The 19,012-nt window shown below is 35.3% G+C and overlaps 1 protein-coding gene across 1 annotated transcript in view; it reads right to left on the bottom strand.

Annotated features, from left to right (window-relative positions):
* The window catches only part of LOC132547818 (fibrocystin-L-like), a 69,655-nt gene that overhangs the window by 15,761 nt on the left and 34,882 nt on the right, over positions 1-19,012 (bottom strand). The window contains exons 26-38 of the mRNA XM_060211619.1: positions 18,547-18,718; positions 17,040-17,205; positions 15,520-15,676; positions 14,739-14,845; positions 13,643-13,772; positions 12,618-12,992; positions 9,883-11,321; positions 8,392-8,560; positions 6,510-6,728; positions 5,538-5,816; positions 3,701-3,949; positions 2,354-2,509; positions 815-1,048 (exon numbers count right to left, since the gene is read on the bottom strand). Of these exons, the coding sequence (XP_060067602.1) occupies positions 815-1,048; positions 2,354-2,509; positions 3,701-3,949; positions 5,538-5,816; positions 6,510-6,728; positions 8,392-8,560; positions 9,883-11,321; positions 12,618-12,992; positions 13,643-13,772; positions 14,739-14,845; positions 15,520-15,676; positions 17,040-17,205; positions 18,547-18,718 (3,852 nt within the window). The remainder of the gene's footprint in view (positions 1-814; positions 1,049-2,353; positions 2,510-3,700; positions 3,950-5,537; positions 5,817-6,509; positions 6,729-8,391; positions 8,561-9,882; positions 11,322-12,617; positions 12,993-13,642; positions 13,773-14,738; positions 14,846-15,519; positions 15,677-17,039; positions 17,206-18,546; positions 18,719-19,012) is intronic.

The following is a 19,012-nucleotide window of genomic DNA, read 5'->3' as shown; positions in this document are numbered from 1 at the left end:
CTTTCAAATATCTTCAGACATGTTGAGTCTGTCACTAGGTCGAGTAACATATCTTTATTTTAATAGTGTTAATTATTGTAGATACACATAATATGCATATTTCTATAATACTAATTGATCTTATATATAAATGTATTTTATTGGTACCTAATACTTTGTTCTAAGGCTGACAATTAATAAATTTGAGTTGAATTGATCGGGCAAATCTCACTGTTTAAGGTCTACATAATGTTATCGTCATTATCGAGATTACTCAAAACTTTACAAACTAAAAGGAAAAAACCCAAAAAAACACGGAAGCTATTGTCTATTTCGCCTATCCTCTCCATGGTGACTGCTACCAGTCGTTGTAATTTTGACGTCACAGCCGATAAGGTCCCATTGAGCACGAGTCACCGTTTCCAAATCTTACACGTCAATATCACGGTATTGGGACGACCTATATCATTCCTATTTTGAATTTGGATAATAAGATATAATTCTATATTCTTTTCTATTTTCACTCAGTGAACATTTTAATATGGAAATGTGGTCAAAGTGCCTTCCCGGATTGGGAACCCGGTAAAGTCAGCAAAGAGATTTAAAACAAATTGTTAAAGATCATCGATCAGAAATGGGTCAGAAGGGATGTAGAGAGAATGTACTAAACAAAAAATGAAGTGTATTTTCAAAGGCTGTTACCGAGAGTCCCTAATAAAGTTTAAATTTATACATATAATGTTCTGACTCCATGGGTCAAAGGGTAGATCTGTAAAAACAGAACTGCACAAACTGTTCAGTTATGTAATGGCTATGTCAAGTTAAACGTGCTTACAACTCCCAACACAATGATGAATGACGTTATTGCTGACGGTTACATAGTCTGAGGCGAACACTCCTATTCCTGGAGCCATTCCATAGTAGAAGGAGCATTTGTCGACAAAGGAAGGAATCTTTGCTGTCACGTTATCAGCATACACAAACGCCACCGAAAATCTTGGATCCGATTTGGACGTGAAACCTTCCTGGCCAGTACGGACGAACTCAATGTTGCTGATTCGACCAGAACCTTCAAAATGAATAATTAACTATCCCTGTTATTCACTGTATTTTTTGCGTCCACAACTGTCTAACATAAACTTGGAGTAGACCATCTAAAAAAGTTTATATCTGAATCTTCGAAAACCACGCATTATCTTTCGCATATTTGATAAATATATTCATCTTCCCCTTAAAAGTATATAGATATATTTTAACCGTATTTGTCGACAAGACGAGTTCTGGTTGTCAGATCAATATGCAAAGAAAAGCTCATTACATAACGTCTTTCTTCGTTACCGGCGACGGCATATGTTAAAAACTAAACAATTATTTTCACTAATCATTTTCTGCCCAAGATAATGCATAACTTATATTTTGTTCGAGTTCGGCTTATTCTACTAAAAAATGATCAACAGTTAAAATATTCAACATTTTTGAATCTCAACGTTTTGGATTATTTCCGTTGATAGAGATTTAAAACTATACAAAACTGTCCGATTTGCAAATTTCATCCAAAACCTCATTAATTGAGGGTAAAAAAACAAGAGGGAAAATTTAGATAAGTGATCTGCCCAATCACATTACACTCACAATAATTGACGAGTCACAATAACGAAGGGAACACTCAGAAATATCTGACGCTATTATTAGAGAGTATAGAGAAACGAAGGGTCTGAAATATCGCGTAAAAAACATTTATATAGTTTGTACAAAAGACAAACAAAAAGCATCTTTTCATAATTATGAGTAAAATATAATTTTCATACATCTATGATGGATGAATTCTGCCATTTCGTTGTTTCGTTTTGTCGCCCCAACAGAGCGACAATCATCGTCTTTTCACCGCCGTTAAATTTCGTCTTTTCGCAGCGACATAACGAAAAGACGACAAAACTCAATGTGAAATAACGAAAACTTGATGTCGCTATTTGTCGTTTTTCACCCCGCTAATTATCGCTTTGTCGCAGCGAAAAGACGATAATTAGTGGGGCGAAAAGTCGATAATTATCATTTCGTCGTGGCGAAAAGACGACAATAAGCGGGTCGAAAAGACGATAATTAGCGGAGCCGAAAGACGAGAATTATCGTTTTGTCGCGGCGAAAAGACGACAATTAGCGGGGCAAAAAGACGATAATTTTCGTTTTGTCACTGCGAAAAAAAAAACGAAATTTAGCGTGGGCGAAAAAACGATAACAAAAAACAACAAAATGGCAGAAATCAGCCACCATATATATCAGATAATTTTCGACCGCGCCTCTGTTCGAGTGCATTAAAACGTGGCAATCATTTAGACCTACATTTATAAATTCTAAATATTTTTGAACCACATACCCTTATAAAGCGTATTATTTACTGAAGCTTCGCTGATTAGCACCCGACCTCCAAAATGATCAGGAGCCTCTTCTCCGATAATTTTGATGTTCCTTGTTACTAAACCAACCTCCGCAGCCATGGTGAGGTTTCTTCCGTTGACGTGTTTTGTAACGGCTATTGAGAGATAATCAAACTTTATAAACAGAAACACGATTTGGTAACAATATTCAATACAAATTCAGATCACAAACATTGACTTTCAAATAATGAATTATTTTTCTTCGACTCGTCATTTTTCGAACATTCGCTAGAGAAAGGGTGTAACTTTGTTCCATTTTCTTAATCTTAGTATATCTGTTGGCATTTTAATGAATACGAAAGAACGTATTGTTGAATTTCATACACTGTGACTGCCTTATATCAACAAAAATAATATATATTCATATTTCCAATTGTTAAACAATAGTTATAAAGTCTTTTCTTCATGTTTTTCATTTATAGCTTGGTTTGTAATTTTATATTTTGTGAAGTAATACAATGTTGATTAATGAATTATTTCAGTCCGTAATCGGTAGCTTTTATACGAGCTTCAATCTTATTGTTTTACTGCAGTTTAGCCTTCGAATGATCATGTAGATAAACGATTGTACAAGACACACCAACATGAAAAACACATTTCAAAACTTTAGAGCAAGATACAGTAGATACAGTCAATGAATTAAACGTCATGCTACAACTCTTCTATCCATCAAGAACTCGTCAGTGATGCCATGGACCTAAATTTTGTAGCTTGTATTTTCAGAGACATCAAAGGAAAACCCCACTGATCGAAATATAAATCAAAATGTGAACGGGGAGTCGCAGTAGCATATTTATAAATACACTTTCGGTAAGTCACTTTTACTTGCTTGCCCTCGATACCGTTGGTCAACATACTGATAACATCCTACTGACACTTCATTCTTATGATAGCGTAGTAAATACGATATTAATAACCCTATGAAAGACTAGCAAGAAGCACAACCAACCTAGCATGTATGGTGTAACAACGGTACCTAATGTGTAACGTGTGTGATTTGTAAAAATGCGGTTAATTCTGAATTGGAATATTTCATAATCGAAAAGTGTTAATCAAATAAACTCTCTTTTAAAACAAATAAAGAAATTAAGTTTTGTATTTAAATGAAGGCTAATGGTATATATCTATTGTCTATTTTCTTTGTTGCAGACCTTCAAAGCAGAGGACTGAAAAAATGAAGAAAGATGGTACGTGATTTTATCGAATTAATTGAAAAAAATCGACGATGAATATGAAGTAACCATATAAGAATTAGAGAGCAAACATCATTGTGATATATGACTTACCTATATGTTGATATGCTACTGAGCCATTTAGAGTGAGCGTCTGGTTATCATTGGAAATAGAAGTAATGTTGAATACCTCAAATTCGAATGGGTCATATGCAGTTGGCGCCAATAATATTGTGTCACCTACTTTCCATGGCACTGGTTCGCTTAATGTGAGTGACGTATCATTTGGAAGTGCTGTCTTACTAATTGTTGTCCACGATTTCCCAACATCTTTCCCGTGCAGATCCAATACACCATATACCGCTATAAGAGACACATATCACACAAATTATAAACTGCTGAAGAGACCCATGGTACACGAGTCAGTGATTGTATTTATTGAACTACTTATTTCTTTTAATTAAATCCAGTTTGACTGATAAAACGGTGATCCTAACATTTGGTTTATCGAATACTTGTCATATACTGAGACGTAAGCTTTGTAGGTGCGTCTTTTCGTGATCTGATTTTATGAGCTGGTATTGGTTTATTACGTCATTTGTTAGTGAGAGAAACGTCATGAATATATGACTAAGCTGATGACGTGACAACTAATAGTTGTTCACAGAATCATATTATCTACATTACGAAAGGATGTGAAAATGCTCTTATCATATGAAATTTGTTACGGTCAAAGGTGTAATATGACCAAGCGAAGGTTTAAATGAATGGTAATTCCCTTGTTTACATCGTGATTTTATACATTCATTATGCTTTATGTATTGAGAGGTCTCTAAAGAAGTGTAAAAAACCTCAATTGAGATTTTTGTACCAGTCTAACAATTGGGTTTCACAAATGTCGGCAAACGTATTCAAACTGCTTAATTTAAGACAAATTTTATCACCCGCTTTAGATGCAAACTTGCATATGTTAGATGATAAGTAGTGTAACTAAACATTTTGAAAAATAGTATTTGTAGTAAACTATATAATCTCAAGCGGTACATTTATTCAGGCATGTTTGCATTATTTGTTTATTATACATTTGTGTGCATTAATAAATAAGAAAGTCCACATAGCTAATATCACAACCAAACGCGTTGAAATATATCCTGGCTCCATTCATAAGGTATATTAGTTAATCTTATTATATTATAAAACTAAAGGAAACGAAGACACCAAAAGTATTGCAAAAGCTATCACACACATAGAACGAATCCTGATTACAATTTACCAGTCCATAACGAAAGTTTACGAAAAGATATTAAATAACTTAAAAATGGAAAATATGTTTCTAAATGACAGAAACTTATCCACTATTAGCCACTATTTAAACATTAAAAAATTCCATGATAAAACATGAGTGCCACGATCGGTGATCTTATTATATCGCAAAGGAGATTATACTACGACCCACAAGTGAATAGAACAGAATAGAATATCACAAAGTAAAGATAAATAATGATGTAACCTGCATTGTACAACTGCTTTGTCATATGACTCGTCAGTGATGCAGTAAAAGAAAAAAAATAAACACAAAAACAAAAACAACCCCCCCCCCAAAAAAAGAAGAAGAAAACCCAAAAGAATCAACACCGATATAATGACAAAAAAAATATCGTTTAAGCATGACAGTACACTAAATCGACATAACATCTTGATCCGTAGGTAAGCATACCATTACTTGCATTAAGTCAATCCAATAGTTTCTAACAGCTATTAATATATTGAGGCGTATATGTATATCAAAATGTGCATCGCCTTGCAACGAAATATCCAAAACAAAATCCCGGAAACGATTTCGTGACACGCTGCAAAGTCCTCACAAAAAAGTACTAGAAATATCGAAGTGAAAAGTATAACGTGAAAATTGAGTACAAAAAACACATTTTTACGCCAAACGAAGACTTACCAATTGTTTTACGATTGACTGCTATATTTGACCCAGGAAGAAAAGTGTCAATTTCGTCGTCACTAAGATGATATCCTCTCAATATTATGTCAGCATTTCCGAGAAAAGGTTTATCTGGCCAGCCGATGATTAGTCTACCACCGATGATAATTATGTCAGTTACATTCATGGTAATACTGCGGTAAGGGCCTTTCTCTGGTCCTTGATCTAATTCCAATGTTCCCGTTATAACAAGTGTATGGAGTGTCAGCGTCGTCACATCTACCACCATCCAATCAGCTGCAGGAGAACAAAACATGGTTTCATAAATAAGGCTTCCAATGTTTAACAAAAAAACCCTCCAACAGTTGTTAAATGAATTCGATTTCCTCCTGATAAAAGGGTAATAAATATACAACCAATCTCCGTAAGGTTGATAACCAAAGGACCACAGTGATAATACATAATACCTCCAAACATCTGTGATCCTATACACAATCTAACAATATAGCAGAACGTCAAATATCCATTAATGAAATTGTTCACATATTTTTCGAAATTTCTATACATGTTCCTTTCTTACCAGTTCATTCCGTCTGGAGTATTTTAAAATCCTGCTTCAACTTTATCCAATTTGATGAAAATATCACAATGGTTATAAATAATACTAACTCTCTCTGACCTATTCTTAGCCTAGCTATGATAATACTCTGCTGGCTTTCACCAAGCCGAGCCTCGGTGTGATGTATCTAGCTATAGTAAAACAAGCGTGATGTTGTCCCCTCAGCGGGAAAAAACAGTTTACTAGTGTTTACGCTCTGGTTTTGTCGCAGAAAGAATTATTTGGTCCTTACAATATAACATAAGTAATGATTTGCCTCCATCGGGATAAATCTAAACGATACCGGAACCTAACGATTACTGGTAAAACTCCTTTTCTCTTGATTAGTCATTAGAACACTGGTGGTGAATGGCCAGGGTGACAATACCTACCTACGGTTACATTATCATTTTCACTAGGGAACTTTCCATCTTGCCAAGTTGTATTAGCGGACCATAGTAAATACTCGTCCGGTCTGGAAGTAAGTAGCTCGCCAGTGTCCACAGACGCAGGATCCACACAGTCAAGAAAATAGCAATGTATCACCTCTAAGTTGAACAGTAAATCCTTTGGACCATCCATTACAGTTTCGTTGTTTTCATTGTAGGAAACTAGTCAAGAACAAAACGTATTTGATACACTTGTCTTACTATTTTATATTATGTAAACAATTGTGGGACATCATTGGAATCAAACAGTATTTAGCAAGGTTTGATATTAAAAAAAAACATGTTACATTTTCATCCTACAATATGTGTCACTGCTGAACATGTACTCCAACACAACATAGAGGATACCAGCTTGTCAATAGAACCGTAATCTAAACATCGTTCAGGAAAAGTATCCTCTTGTAAAAAAGAACAACGAAAATGGGACCAGGTGTTACAAAATAGTATGAACATCTTGGTCAGTCCATTAAGATAATATCACAGACACAATATACCTAATAAGGAAAATGACATTGGGATCAAGCTTCAAACAGATCTAATTTCATACAAAATTGCGAAATATAATATTTCCCGAATACAATTGTTAGTATGCGGTATCATAGACCTTAGTACAATTGTTAATGTGAGATATCGTCGGCCCTAGTACAATTGTTAATGTGAGATATTGTCGGCTCTAGTACAACTGTTAATGTGAGATATTGTCGGCCCTAGTACATTTGTTAATGTGAGATATTGTCATCTGTTAATGTGTGAGATATTGTCGACCCTAGTACAACTGTTAATGTGAGATATTGTCGGCCCTAGTACATTTGTTAATGTGAGATATTGTCGGCCCTAGCACAACTGTTAATGTGAGATATTGTCATCCTTAGTACAACTGTTCATGCGAGACATTGTCGGCCCTAGTACAACTGTTAATGTGGGATATTGTCGACCCTAGTACAACTGTTAATGTGTGATATTGTTATCCTTAGTACAACAGTTCATGTGAGACATTGTCGACCCTAGTACAACTGTTAATGTGAGATATTGTCGACCCTAGTACAACTGTTAATGTGAGATATTATCGACCCTATGACAACTGTTAATGTGAGATATTGTCATCCTTAGTACAACTGTTCATGATAGACATTGTCGACCCTAGTACAACTGTGAATGTGAGATATTGTCGATCCTAGTACAACTGTTAATGTGAGATATTGTCGACCCTAGTACAACTGTTAATGTGTGATATTGTCATCCTTAGTACAACTGTTCATGATAGACATTGTCGGCCCTAGTACAACTGTTAATGTGAGATATTGTCGATATTGTCGGCCTATTACAACTGTTAATGTGTGATATTGTTATCCTTATACAACAGTTCATGTGAGACATTGACCCTAGTACAACTGTTAATGTGTGATATTGTCATCCTTAGTACAACTGTTCATGCGAGACATTGTCGGCCCTAGTACAACTGTTAATGTGAGATACTGTCAACTGTTACACTAGTACAACTGTTAATGTGTGATATTGTCAGAGGTTCTGAAAAACATGTGAATGCAGATAGATTGTCGATCCTAAATCTGTATGTGATGCGTGTTAATGTGTGATATTGTCATCCTATAGTCGACTTGTCGGCCCTAACAACTGTTAATGTGACAATCGCATTAGATTTTGTTAGGTACTGAAAAACATAGGAAAATCGTATATGCGTGGTATAGTCGACTTAAGTACAATCGCGATCTTGTCGACAGTTGTTTACCTGTACATGAAAATTAAGGCTAAATCGTTGTCAGGAATTTCAAAAGATAAAATGCACAAAAATGTCACATATACAAACTGAAAATAATGAGAAGACTGGTTTCATTGTCAAACATCCAATCTCCGAAATAGTTATTCTGCGGGCTCGGCTCCACATCGTTGACAGTGCTATTGAACACGACGCCATTTATTTTGACTATGTTTGGTTTCTTCGTCATACGAAATGCTATGTTAAGGTATTCGTAAGGCTGAAAGAAAATGATACACTTTTTAAAGTTATTTTCAAGAACTTGATATGGAAATCGTTGTGTTATTGGAATATTATTTAAAACAGATATGAATCAAGAAATTGAAAAAAAGATAAAAAACAAATCTCAAATAAATATCTGTTTTAGATAAACTACTGGAATGACATAACGGTTCCGCATAAACACATTTGAGTGTCATCTAAAGCATCAGTAAATTTGCATAGTTGAGCACTGTATACCTATTCTGAGTTTAAACTCATACAACAAACACACACACACACACACACGTCGTATTGTCGTATTCAGAAGTCATATTTTGGTGAATTTACATTGTACAAACTTCCGCCTTAAAATTCTGAATGGCCCAACGTGATTTAAGACGATCTGATTGTGTATTCGTGATTTTCAAGTACAGTTGTGGTATCGCACAAAGTTCCAAACACTTGGTTCGCACATCGTACAGCCGTCTTCCAAATATTACGGATCGAAAATTAAACGAAACGTTCGTATAGTTATGATTCACTAACAACCACAGTTAATTAGTGATAAGTGATCATGAAGATCATACTTCATTTAAATTTATCGAAATAAAACCGGACCCTGGTTAAAAAGTATATTTAAGGAATACAGCGAGGGGAGTGGTGTGCCACGGGCAACAAAAATAAGTAATATAGGTATAATTAACTTTCAGACTCCTTGTCGAGCCGTATGTTTAATGTTTACATGTATATTGGGTATGTAATGAGTGTCTGTACACAAGGAGTGGTCACGCATGGCACAATAATTACAATGTGCATAACTGTTTAGTCCGTACCAGATGGTTCTACATGTGTCAGACATATAGATATAAGGTTAAATTGTAAAATATACTGAGATGTACTATTGGATATTTAGAAAATAATTGAAGTGAATCCAACACATATTCATAAGTCGATTCTAAAGTCACGCGAACCAAGATTTAAAAAAACACATATGTGCACAAAGTGCACATCTTGGGCACAGATGTGCGATAACAAATTTTGTCCAGTTTTCCTGACACCGAACGCACATTATGCAGACGTCCTGTGTACATCGTACATCGTGCAACATTATGCGACCCCACAACTGTAAATGCATAAATGTTAAACGGACAAAAGAAGAATTTTATTAGCTTAAGATTGAAATCGAAACTTCAATGGACCCCACTCTGAACCTTTCTTAAGAGATAACTTTAATATTGGCACTTGCTTAAAAATAGTAGATCTGCTATCAGCAGTAAATGATTCATCATGACATGAGCTGCGTTGTATTGAAGCAGGTACTAAACTACCAGTAGTTGTTACCTTAATGTTAGAGATCAAACCAGAAAAACTCAGGTTTGTCAACTTAGGTGAATTATCTGCATCCAAAACTGACGTTTCGTTTACGATCAAATTAGCCTTATGGCCACGTGGGTGGGTAAAACCTTTGAACTGATATGGAATCTCTTCTGACTGACCATTTGTCGTTACGATAAATGTTTTGAATAAATCATTAGCAGGTAGTAGTTCGTTGAACCCAAAGCGAACAAACTCGATTTCAGCGGGACAAGATGAGACGTTGATTCCGATGGACTTTCCAAATGATGAACAATTTCGAGGTAGAGTGCCTACTGTTGGCAATACTGTACAATCCTCTGTTCCACAAATGCTTTTGTCAGCATTTATCAGATACTGCCACTTTGAACCAGCCCGAAAGATATTTGAAGAATTTGCATGTGTTATGTTTGATATATGATAATTGAAGCCACCACATGGTTCCACACAAACTCCAGGAACGGTCGTCAATGCAAATTCTGCTCCATTATTGAAGTTAACAAACGTAGCATCTGAGACAAAAAATGGATATCCGAAAGGCAATATTATCCCGTCGCCTTTTCCGTTACCAGGTTCTATAATTAAGACATTGTTTATACCAGGACGACTTTCCATTACAATCTTGAATTCAATAAAACCATTAGCACAATCGTATGCTGTAAAGTTTTCAAGACGAATCAAACCACTATTGACCGACTCGAAACCTTTCAAGCATCTCCATGCAAGTGTGTTTTCAAAGATTGCTGGTATTGCCATTGATGGATCTTTCGAACAATGCCCTGCCCGTGGTGTGTATGTAGGGAATATCCAAACGCCGAATTGGCCATGTGAATGTACTGTATTTCCAAAGAATCTGCCTAAGACAGCGCTTTGGGGACATACTTTTTCGGTGAAAGAAGGCCCATCTGGATGTTCATGCATGCGATACCAAAAACCAAAGTGCGTTCCTCCTGCTGCAATGTTATGTTGTACGGTGTTGTTCGGATTAGTCAACCAATATGCTGCAGGAGTAACATCATCATTTAGCAAACTCGAACTAGATTTAACAAAGATGGCTAAATTGTTCTGTAATATATTTCCCGTTTCTATGCCATCCTCTAAAAAGAACGCACCTCCCATGATGTTGTATACAACGTTGTTATCTATCAACGTATTGTGTGTGTCATGAATATTTACTGCTCTGTTGAAGGACCCATGTATACCTACTCCTTTGACATACGACTTGTCTGCATCCTCCTTCAGCAAATGAAAATGTATCGGATAACGACCAAGACGAAATGCTTGACCGACATGCGTTAATTCTACATATTCTATTTTACATATTGACTGTGTAGAGTCCAATGATTTGTGTATGATTATCTGTGCTCCAAATTGGTCTTCCTGATTTTGTAAACGTCCTGTTGAACACGTTTGAACTTCAAATTCCCCTAAAAAACAATTATAAATAAAATCAGGTATTGTCATTTTGATTAAGGATCATAAAAAGGAATACAAAAATACCACAATATCAACTAGGTAAACAAAAGAAAGATTGATGGAGACTCATGAAAAAGTACAAGACTAGGTGCTCTGGAAGAATAAGTGCCTTCTGCATCATCGACGACACCCGCAATTGTAAATCGTGGTCAATCAGAGACATTTTATGTTCTCAAATGAATACAAGGCATACCAAAATGAAGCCGACAGGCAAACTAATGAGTCTTAAACACGATATTGCTTATTGTTGTTTCATATTGCGATTTTTTATGTTTATACATTTTTAAATGGTAAAGCCATGCAGGCAGTGTGATAGAGACTATGTCTGTCCCAATGTCTCGCTTGACAATGCCTCAATTTTTAGCTGCGAGCATTAAGGTTTCCAGATTGTATGTCTCATGTATTACAGGCGAGGGAAAAAGGACGAAGCAACGTGTGATCATGTTCAACATATAAGCTTTTCAATAGAACAAGACTGTTGCTTTTTACGAGGCATTGTTTGAAATTAAGCATTGGTTTCAAACACCTAAAATATATTGATTATGTCGTGGTGTCCCATATGCTCAAGCAGTTCTCTGGAATGGAACATTTTGCCTCATTTGGAAAGGATTTTTTTACGGGTAAAATGTTTGGAATTTCGCTTAAATAAGAAATGTAAGGAGATCGAGATAATGATATACCCTAAAGAGCACTAAAATCCCTTGTTAGAAGCTTTTTAACCATTCGTCTATCGAACCATATTGTACGGAAGTTAACATTCATTTTTTTTTGCTAATTAAGAGAAACGTATTGGATATCACACATCAACAGATTTTAACAGTTATTTTAAGGATGTTTCAGACTGCGCATTTCCACAGCAGAAAAAATTATTTTAAATAATTCGCTACCCACACATACATACAATTTGTAACTTATCCCCTTTACCATCAGACCAAAATGGTATTTGATATAGTTACAAATGAAGGAGGGTCTTACTCAGTTTGCCTCATTTTTCAATATTTGGTCCCGCCCCTGCCGTCCCACAGTTAATGCGAACTAGAGTCCTCTCCCCTGGGATGTTGACGGACGGGAAGACGACAAATGACACGATATGACAGAAGCTAACTAGGCTCTTCAGGCCACTTGATTTAAAATATGCACCGACCTGTAGAGTTGTCAGTCTAATAAAAGATCTAGAATGAGAGATTCAGTTCATATTAGCACCACTTTAATTACATCGTGATAAAAAATCCATCCATATCGCTTACCTACAACCTGTCCATCCGGGCAAGGTATTTTCTCCTGTGGCTTCCGAGGATCCTGTACACCTTTGAAGATGATATTGCGGGACAGGAGCCCAACATCTGCTCTTAATTGAATAAGTTTCCCTGCGTGCAACTCGGTTACGCCAAGATGTGTGTAGGCCAAAGGATTCGTCAAAGTTACAATACTATCATTCTTGTTTGTAAAAGTTACATTTTCAATTATACGCATTTCATTTTGATCATGGGATTTATGATTTCCAGTTGAGGAAATAACTATTCGATCACCTGCCGTCCAGTCAACTGTTCCAAGTACCTCTAAAATAGACTGTCCTGCTTCTGCTGTCGAAGATAACTGAGTCTTTGTTGTACGCGGTTGACCTTGATAACAGAAAACAATGAATGAATGTAGAGAACTAAAAAAACTAGTTTAAATATATGAAACTATTTATTCTAGTTTTAAGTTTAAAAAGATATACATCTCGAGCATAAAATACAGCACAGTTAATCTTAAGGATACAAAAACCAATGAAAGCACGGGGTTAAACGACAATGAAAATACATTAACCCACCATTACACAACGAAATCTACCGTTACAAATGTTCATTGGTAAGTCCATGACAGTAACACACATATCGGATCAATTTGATCTATTTGTCACGCGACGTCAAGTTAAAAATATCTTGCATCCAAGAATGCTTTATGCCAAATGTTAATACACTTGGTGTTTCAGTTAGTTGGAGGTCATTGGCACATTCTGAGTTATTTAACCTCTGTGAGCTTTGAAGGAGTATCACGATTACTTTTTGGACACACTTTGTAGCATTTATTACAGCATGACAAAGGTGAAATATCAATTGTGCCCTCTGGTTGTTTTATGGACCTCTTCAAACTACACAATTAAAATTTTAATTCATCTTTTTATTCACTATATCTAAAATCAGGTGATATCCGCTTGTATGTTTTTTCTACAGTCGTTATGGAATCGATAATACGTATTGATATACATGGATTATTCATATGTATATACCGTGCATATCCAGTTTTGAATCCCTGATAGCTAGCATCTTGGTCCCATATAATGGTAATTCAGGACTGTTTACATTTCCATACATAATTATACTCGCATGGTGCTGAAATGGTCTCTCCTCAGTTCCAATCTATAATATTCACACACAAATAAAAATGAACAAAAATCTGTTCTGAATGTTTAATAAATGTCTTTCTGCTTCAAACTTTGTTAAGAATATTTAACTTAAAACTAGAAAATGGGTTGAAATCATGTTCCTCGAGGCTGATATCAAGATCATCGAGTATGCAATTGGCAACACCACCTGTACAACTCTGTTGGGTGACTTTTTGGGGTTAGATTCATTGACGATCTTATCTAAAAGGTAACAAAGACCTAGCGAAGTCCTTCAATAACACTTTCGGATTTATTGATGACTCTAGAAATTAAGAGAGTTTAATATTGTTTACTTGTTGCAGTTGTTTCGATATCAAAGAAGAAAGGACACGTTTGATTAGTTATCTAACGTGACAAACTTACTTGGATTGACTAAGATTTACATAGCATGTCTCTTGCATGAAGCAGAAGAGGCTTACTTTTCCGGACCATCTGTCATATTGTCCTAATATACCTTCAATAGGCGTTTCAGTAAACACCATTTAATTGACTCTTTCATTCATATTTTGTTCTCGTTTCATCGAATTAGAGTTTCGATTAAGATTCTGCTAATATGTGGCTTTGTTGTTATCCATATATAAATGCTCAAACTCCTAGGGAATTTAATCATATGTAGAACATGACGCTTTGATTGTATGGATAATATGTACTTATTTCAGAAATTCTCAGACATAACACTGATTTGAAATGGGATATGAACGTTACCATAAAAAATCGTACAAAGTATTGTAACAAACGTGCACAATCATATATACCTCGGATCATTTCCGCATTCATCTAACATTTTGCTTAAGGGTTAAGGTTACAGTGATCTAGTGAGAAATATTTCACAATGCATTGGAGGAGAGGAAGAAAATTATATGTAGGCATCGATGTTCATAATGTATATATGTTATAGTCGGGGAAATAGAAGAAATAAAATAGTATCTGCAATACTTACTTGAAAGAGGCCATTATCGGTAACAAGGATGTTTTCAGCGTGTAACTCGACGTCTTTCTCATCAAAAATCAATGCCCCACCTTTTGAAATACGAATAATAACCACGACTGAATTATCCACAGGATATTAGTATATTATTAATTAAATCGCATGTTTATCAGAATGATCCGTCATTGCTTTAGAACTAGAATACGTCCATTTCGACAAATGCAGTTTTTCAAGTCATTTTATGGAATCTGACACATTACTGTTGGATCCTAGATGGTAAAAAGGTAGTTGCATGATACAGTACAATACATTATTTCGTTAAACTGAACCTTCTTCTACCACCTCTTTTGCTTTGACATTTCTTGTCAAAGTTGTAATGGCCAACTCTAAAATCAATGCCATCCAATCAAATGTGTATTGTGTGGCTGAGAAAAAATCACTTCGTATTGCCATTGTAAATTTATTTTGTACCTTTTTTTTATAAAATCAATGCGGGCTTGTCAATGTGTTGAAGGGTGCATAGTACTATTGAATTCGGCCGGAAGTATAAAAGACAAGATGAACTCTCTTACATCAGTTACTTAGCTTGATTTAATTAAAAAAAAGAAACAACAATGGACAAGTTTTCATTAAGCTGAATATTAAGGCATGATGATTTCAATTTCTTCATTGTGAAATTATCGTCGGGAAATACTTCAGTTCAGTCGACCGTTCATTGGTATGCCTAGTGGCTCCCTTGGTGTTGTTTTTATTTCGTTTGTTTTTTTTTTATTTCGAACGCTAAATTACTTACCCTGTATTAAAAGTATCTTCAGCTTTGGTGTAATGGTGTCTAGTACTACAGTCTGACCACGTGTTATAATGACAAAGTCTTCATAATCTGGGAGACTCTTGCCACCCCAGGTAAATACGGATGACCACAGATCGACATATTCAAACTCTGCATTGACCTGAAGCAAAAAAATAAAAATAATAATACCATCAATCTGTCTTTTTTCATCTTATTACAAATTATTCAAGAATTATTAGCACGTATTTTGTTTGGACGTCATTGTGTAATCCTCTAGTATGTGACATCATGATTTTTCCCTGAAACACCACTATAAAAGAAACAATGGCAATTTAATCTGAATACAAGAGCATCAATGAAACAAATAGATGTACCTAGCAAACACCATAATATAAAATCAAATTAAAACAATTGGCCTTTGGGCTTGGATTTTGATGGATGATATATATATCGAGACCAAATTTGTAGTAATCACCTGTCTTATAAATTACTTTTATGCAACAAGACAATACCAAGATGTCATGATAGTAATCCAATCTTGAATTCAATCATAATAGTACGGAATGTAAACTATCTACACGGCGACTCCTGAAAGTGTACAAGGAGTTTAATAGTTTCACCTCTACACGATATGTTGCTTCCGTCCCATAACACATAATAGTTTTCACTCCTTTTCAATCGGTAGTAATCACTTTTTCACTTTTACATTTAATCTTTCCTAAAATCGTAAGCACATCAACTCTCATTCCGATCTGTAATAATCCCTCCATTTCAATCATGTGAGTATATTTTCTTCTTCACTCGATGTGCACACATTTCTTTCGCATAAATCCATGTAATTATTTTCATCTCTACCCAATCCATAGACATTTACTATTCTATACACCAAAAATCATCTCTACCTAATCTTTAAATATATATCTGTCCTCTTTGTTGTAATCAGCTCTACATTATAGAAATGTTCTTTTTCCTCTACGTGACATGCAAACATTACCAATCGCTTAAACATATCATTAATTTCGTTTTTAAATTATATGTACCTAATCTTTAAATATATATATCTTAAAACAATTTTCACCTTTACCCAATCTGGATTCACCACTTTTCCTAAACATCAAGAAACTACTTTCACTTCTAACAGATATTTAGACAGCACTCCTCTTAATCATGAAACTTTTTCCACTCCACCCGATCTGGAGTCACGACTCCTTAAACTTATGAAACTATTTTCACCTCTACCAAATATGTAGACATCACGACCCCTTTTAACTTATTAAACTATTTTTTTTTGTTTCTGCTAGATATATAAATATCAATACTCTTATTAATCAATATTTTCACCAATCAACTTTAGGCATCAGGACCCTTATAAATCATGTACATCTGTCCTCTTTGTTGTAATCAACTCTACATTATAGAAATGTTCTTTTTCCTCTACGTGACATGCAAACATTACCAATCGCTTAAACATATCATTAATTTCGTTTTTAAATTATATGTAAATATCAGGCATGCTATTATACCTGTTTTGCCTGTCCTTCACATGCTGGTACAACTTTAACTGAAGCCTTTATAGTCCCTTGGTGGCTTTCCGTTACACACTTTATCTCCTTGTCAGACCAGGAAGTGATATTACACATGGATCCATCAATAGACACAGTAGAGGGACACGGGCCATCTTGTCTTGTTCTGTAGCGTATAGCAAAATACATACATGCACTGTAATCTGAGAGAGATAACATTCTCAAGTGGACTTCTATTGCTTGGTATTTTTAACATAATTTTGATTTTTGTAAGCAGGTTTCACAACTTTGTCCTAGAGGAAACAGTTGTATAACGGAATATGATTTATTCTTTGGCTCTGTTATAATTATATACATCCGAACTCACTTTTTTCGAAGTCGGTAGGATAGTTGGAAAATTCCAAGTATTCAAGTTAAGTGATATCGAGTGTTTGGTTAAAATGGCAGACGAAATACACCAAGTCATTGAATTATAGAAGTTCGGGATAACGATATATTGCAATTACATATTTGAGAAAGATATCATTCAGTGGTTTGTCTTTTGTTTAATATTTCTTTCGTAACAATCGTAACGAAATTCTACATGATATAACGACGCATTTGGTAAACTTCTACAATAGCGAATGGAAATTTGATATTTTCGACAAGCCCATATTTTTCAACATTACAAATAGTGAACTGAGATGGCCTCTCAATACGAAATTATCTTATACCCTTGTAACGTTGATAATTGAACCCCGAAATCGGATCCGGGGTCCATTTTCAACGCATTCTATTATTATTTCATTGGATAACACTGAATGTACAGTTGGCCTTGACCATGTGTATTGGCAAAGATAGTTCATTGCACGCCGCACCGCATAAGGTTGAATTAAATTTTAGAATTGCGAAACAAGTTTTTCCAACTTATGTTAATCACACTTGTTGGCCGCACATAAGAGCGCAAGAGGTCCGTCTTACTTTGGGAGAAAACCAGACTACCAAGATAATTGTGTATGAGCAAATTACGCAGTACCTTTCCACATCCGTTCCGGGAATCGAACCCTGGACGTCGACGAGAAAGGCGAGTTTTTAACCATTGGCCAATGGCCACACATGACACCAATCATAGACTTCTTGGAAAATTTTATATAGTTATGGTGGACAAATGACAGGTTGTAGAAGGCTGCAACTGTTACAACGAGCTGCCAAACCACCTTTCATGACTACTGAGTGGGTATTTGGGTCACTAAAGATCCCGGTCCACGCTAAATTGCTGCAATCACTATTTCGAGGATACAAGAGTGCGGACGAATTCAATAAACTGATAATAGATTGAGAATGCGCATGATATCACTCCATTGAAAACAACAATTGTTTAATATTGAAAAAATATGAACATATGCTTGGGGGTTGCATGGAAACATATATTTGATATATCATGGAAAAGAAAGAGAACATATTTAGAAACCACAAGCAGCTATGCTAGACTGCAATTACGCAAATTTCCGTTATTTGGCGATCTTACCCAAAGTTCGTTCCACCAATGGTCAACGTGGTACCCCCTGCAGTACCACCACGATTAGGAGACACATTTGTTACCACAGGGGTGACGTTGGGGCTATATGTGTAGGCATCTACTATCTGTGCAAAGGACTTCATTGAAACTACTTCCACGCTGCAAAGAATGGCGGACTGTCCTGGAAAAAGAAAAGAACTTCTAGAAAATATCACATGATTCATACAGACTTTATATAGGTCTTTCTCACGTAAACTCCATTATGATTTTATAAATAATTTTCATGGATAAAACAAATCTTCGTCAATCAATGTTTAGGGATGGGAACTTCTATAGTTTTAAAGATTTGGTTGCATGTCAAAATCGCAACGAAGTCAAACAAATCTCACGCTTTTCATCTGATTATATCTGAGAATTGTTTTATATTTTTGGAGACAAATTAAGATTTGTAAGTTGTCTTATTTTCTTTATATCA

This window comes from Ylistrum balloti, unplaced genomic scaffold (assembly GCF_031769215.1).
Source record: "Ylistrum balloti isolate Yb309-2 unplaced genomic scaffold, AGI_CSIRO_Ybal_v1 Utg369980, whole genome shotgun sequence".
Lineage (NCBI taxonomy): Eukaryota > Metazoa > Mollusca > Bivalvia > Pectinida > Pectinidae > Ylistrum > Ylistrum balloti.
The sequence above is the reverse complement of the archived record's forward strand: the minus strand, read 5'-3'. Positions and strand labels throughout refer to the sequence as shown.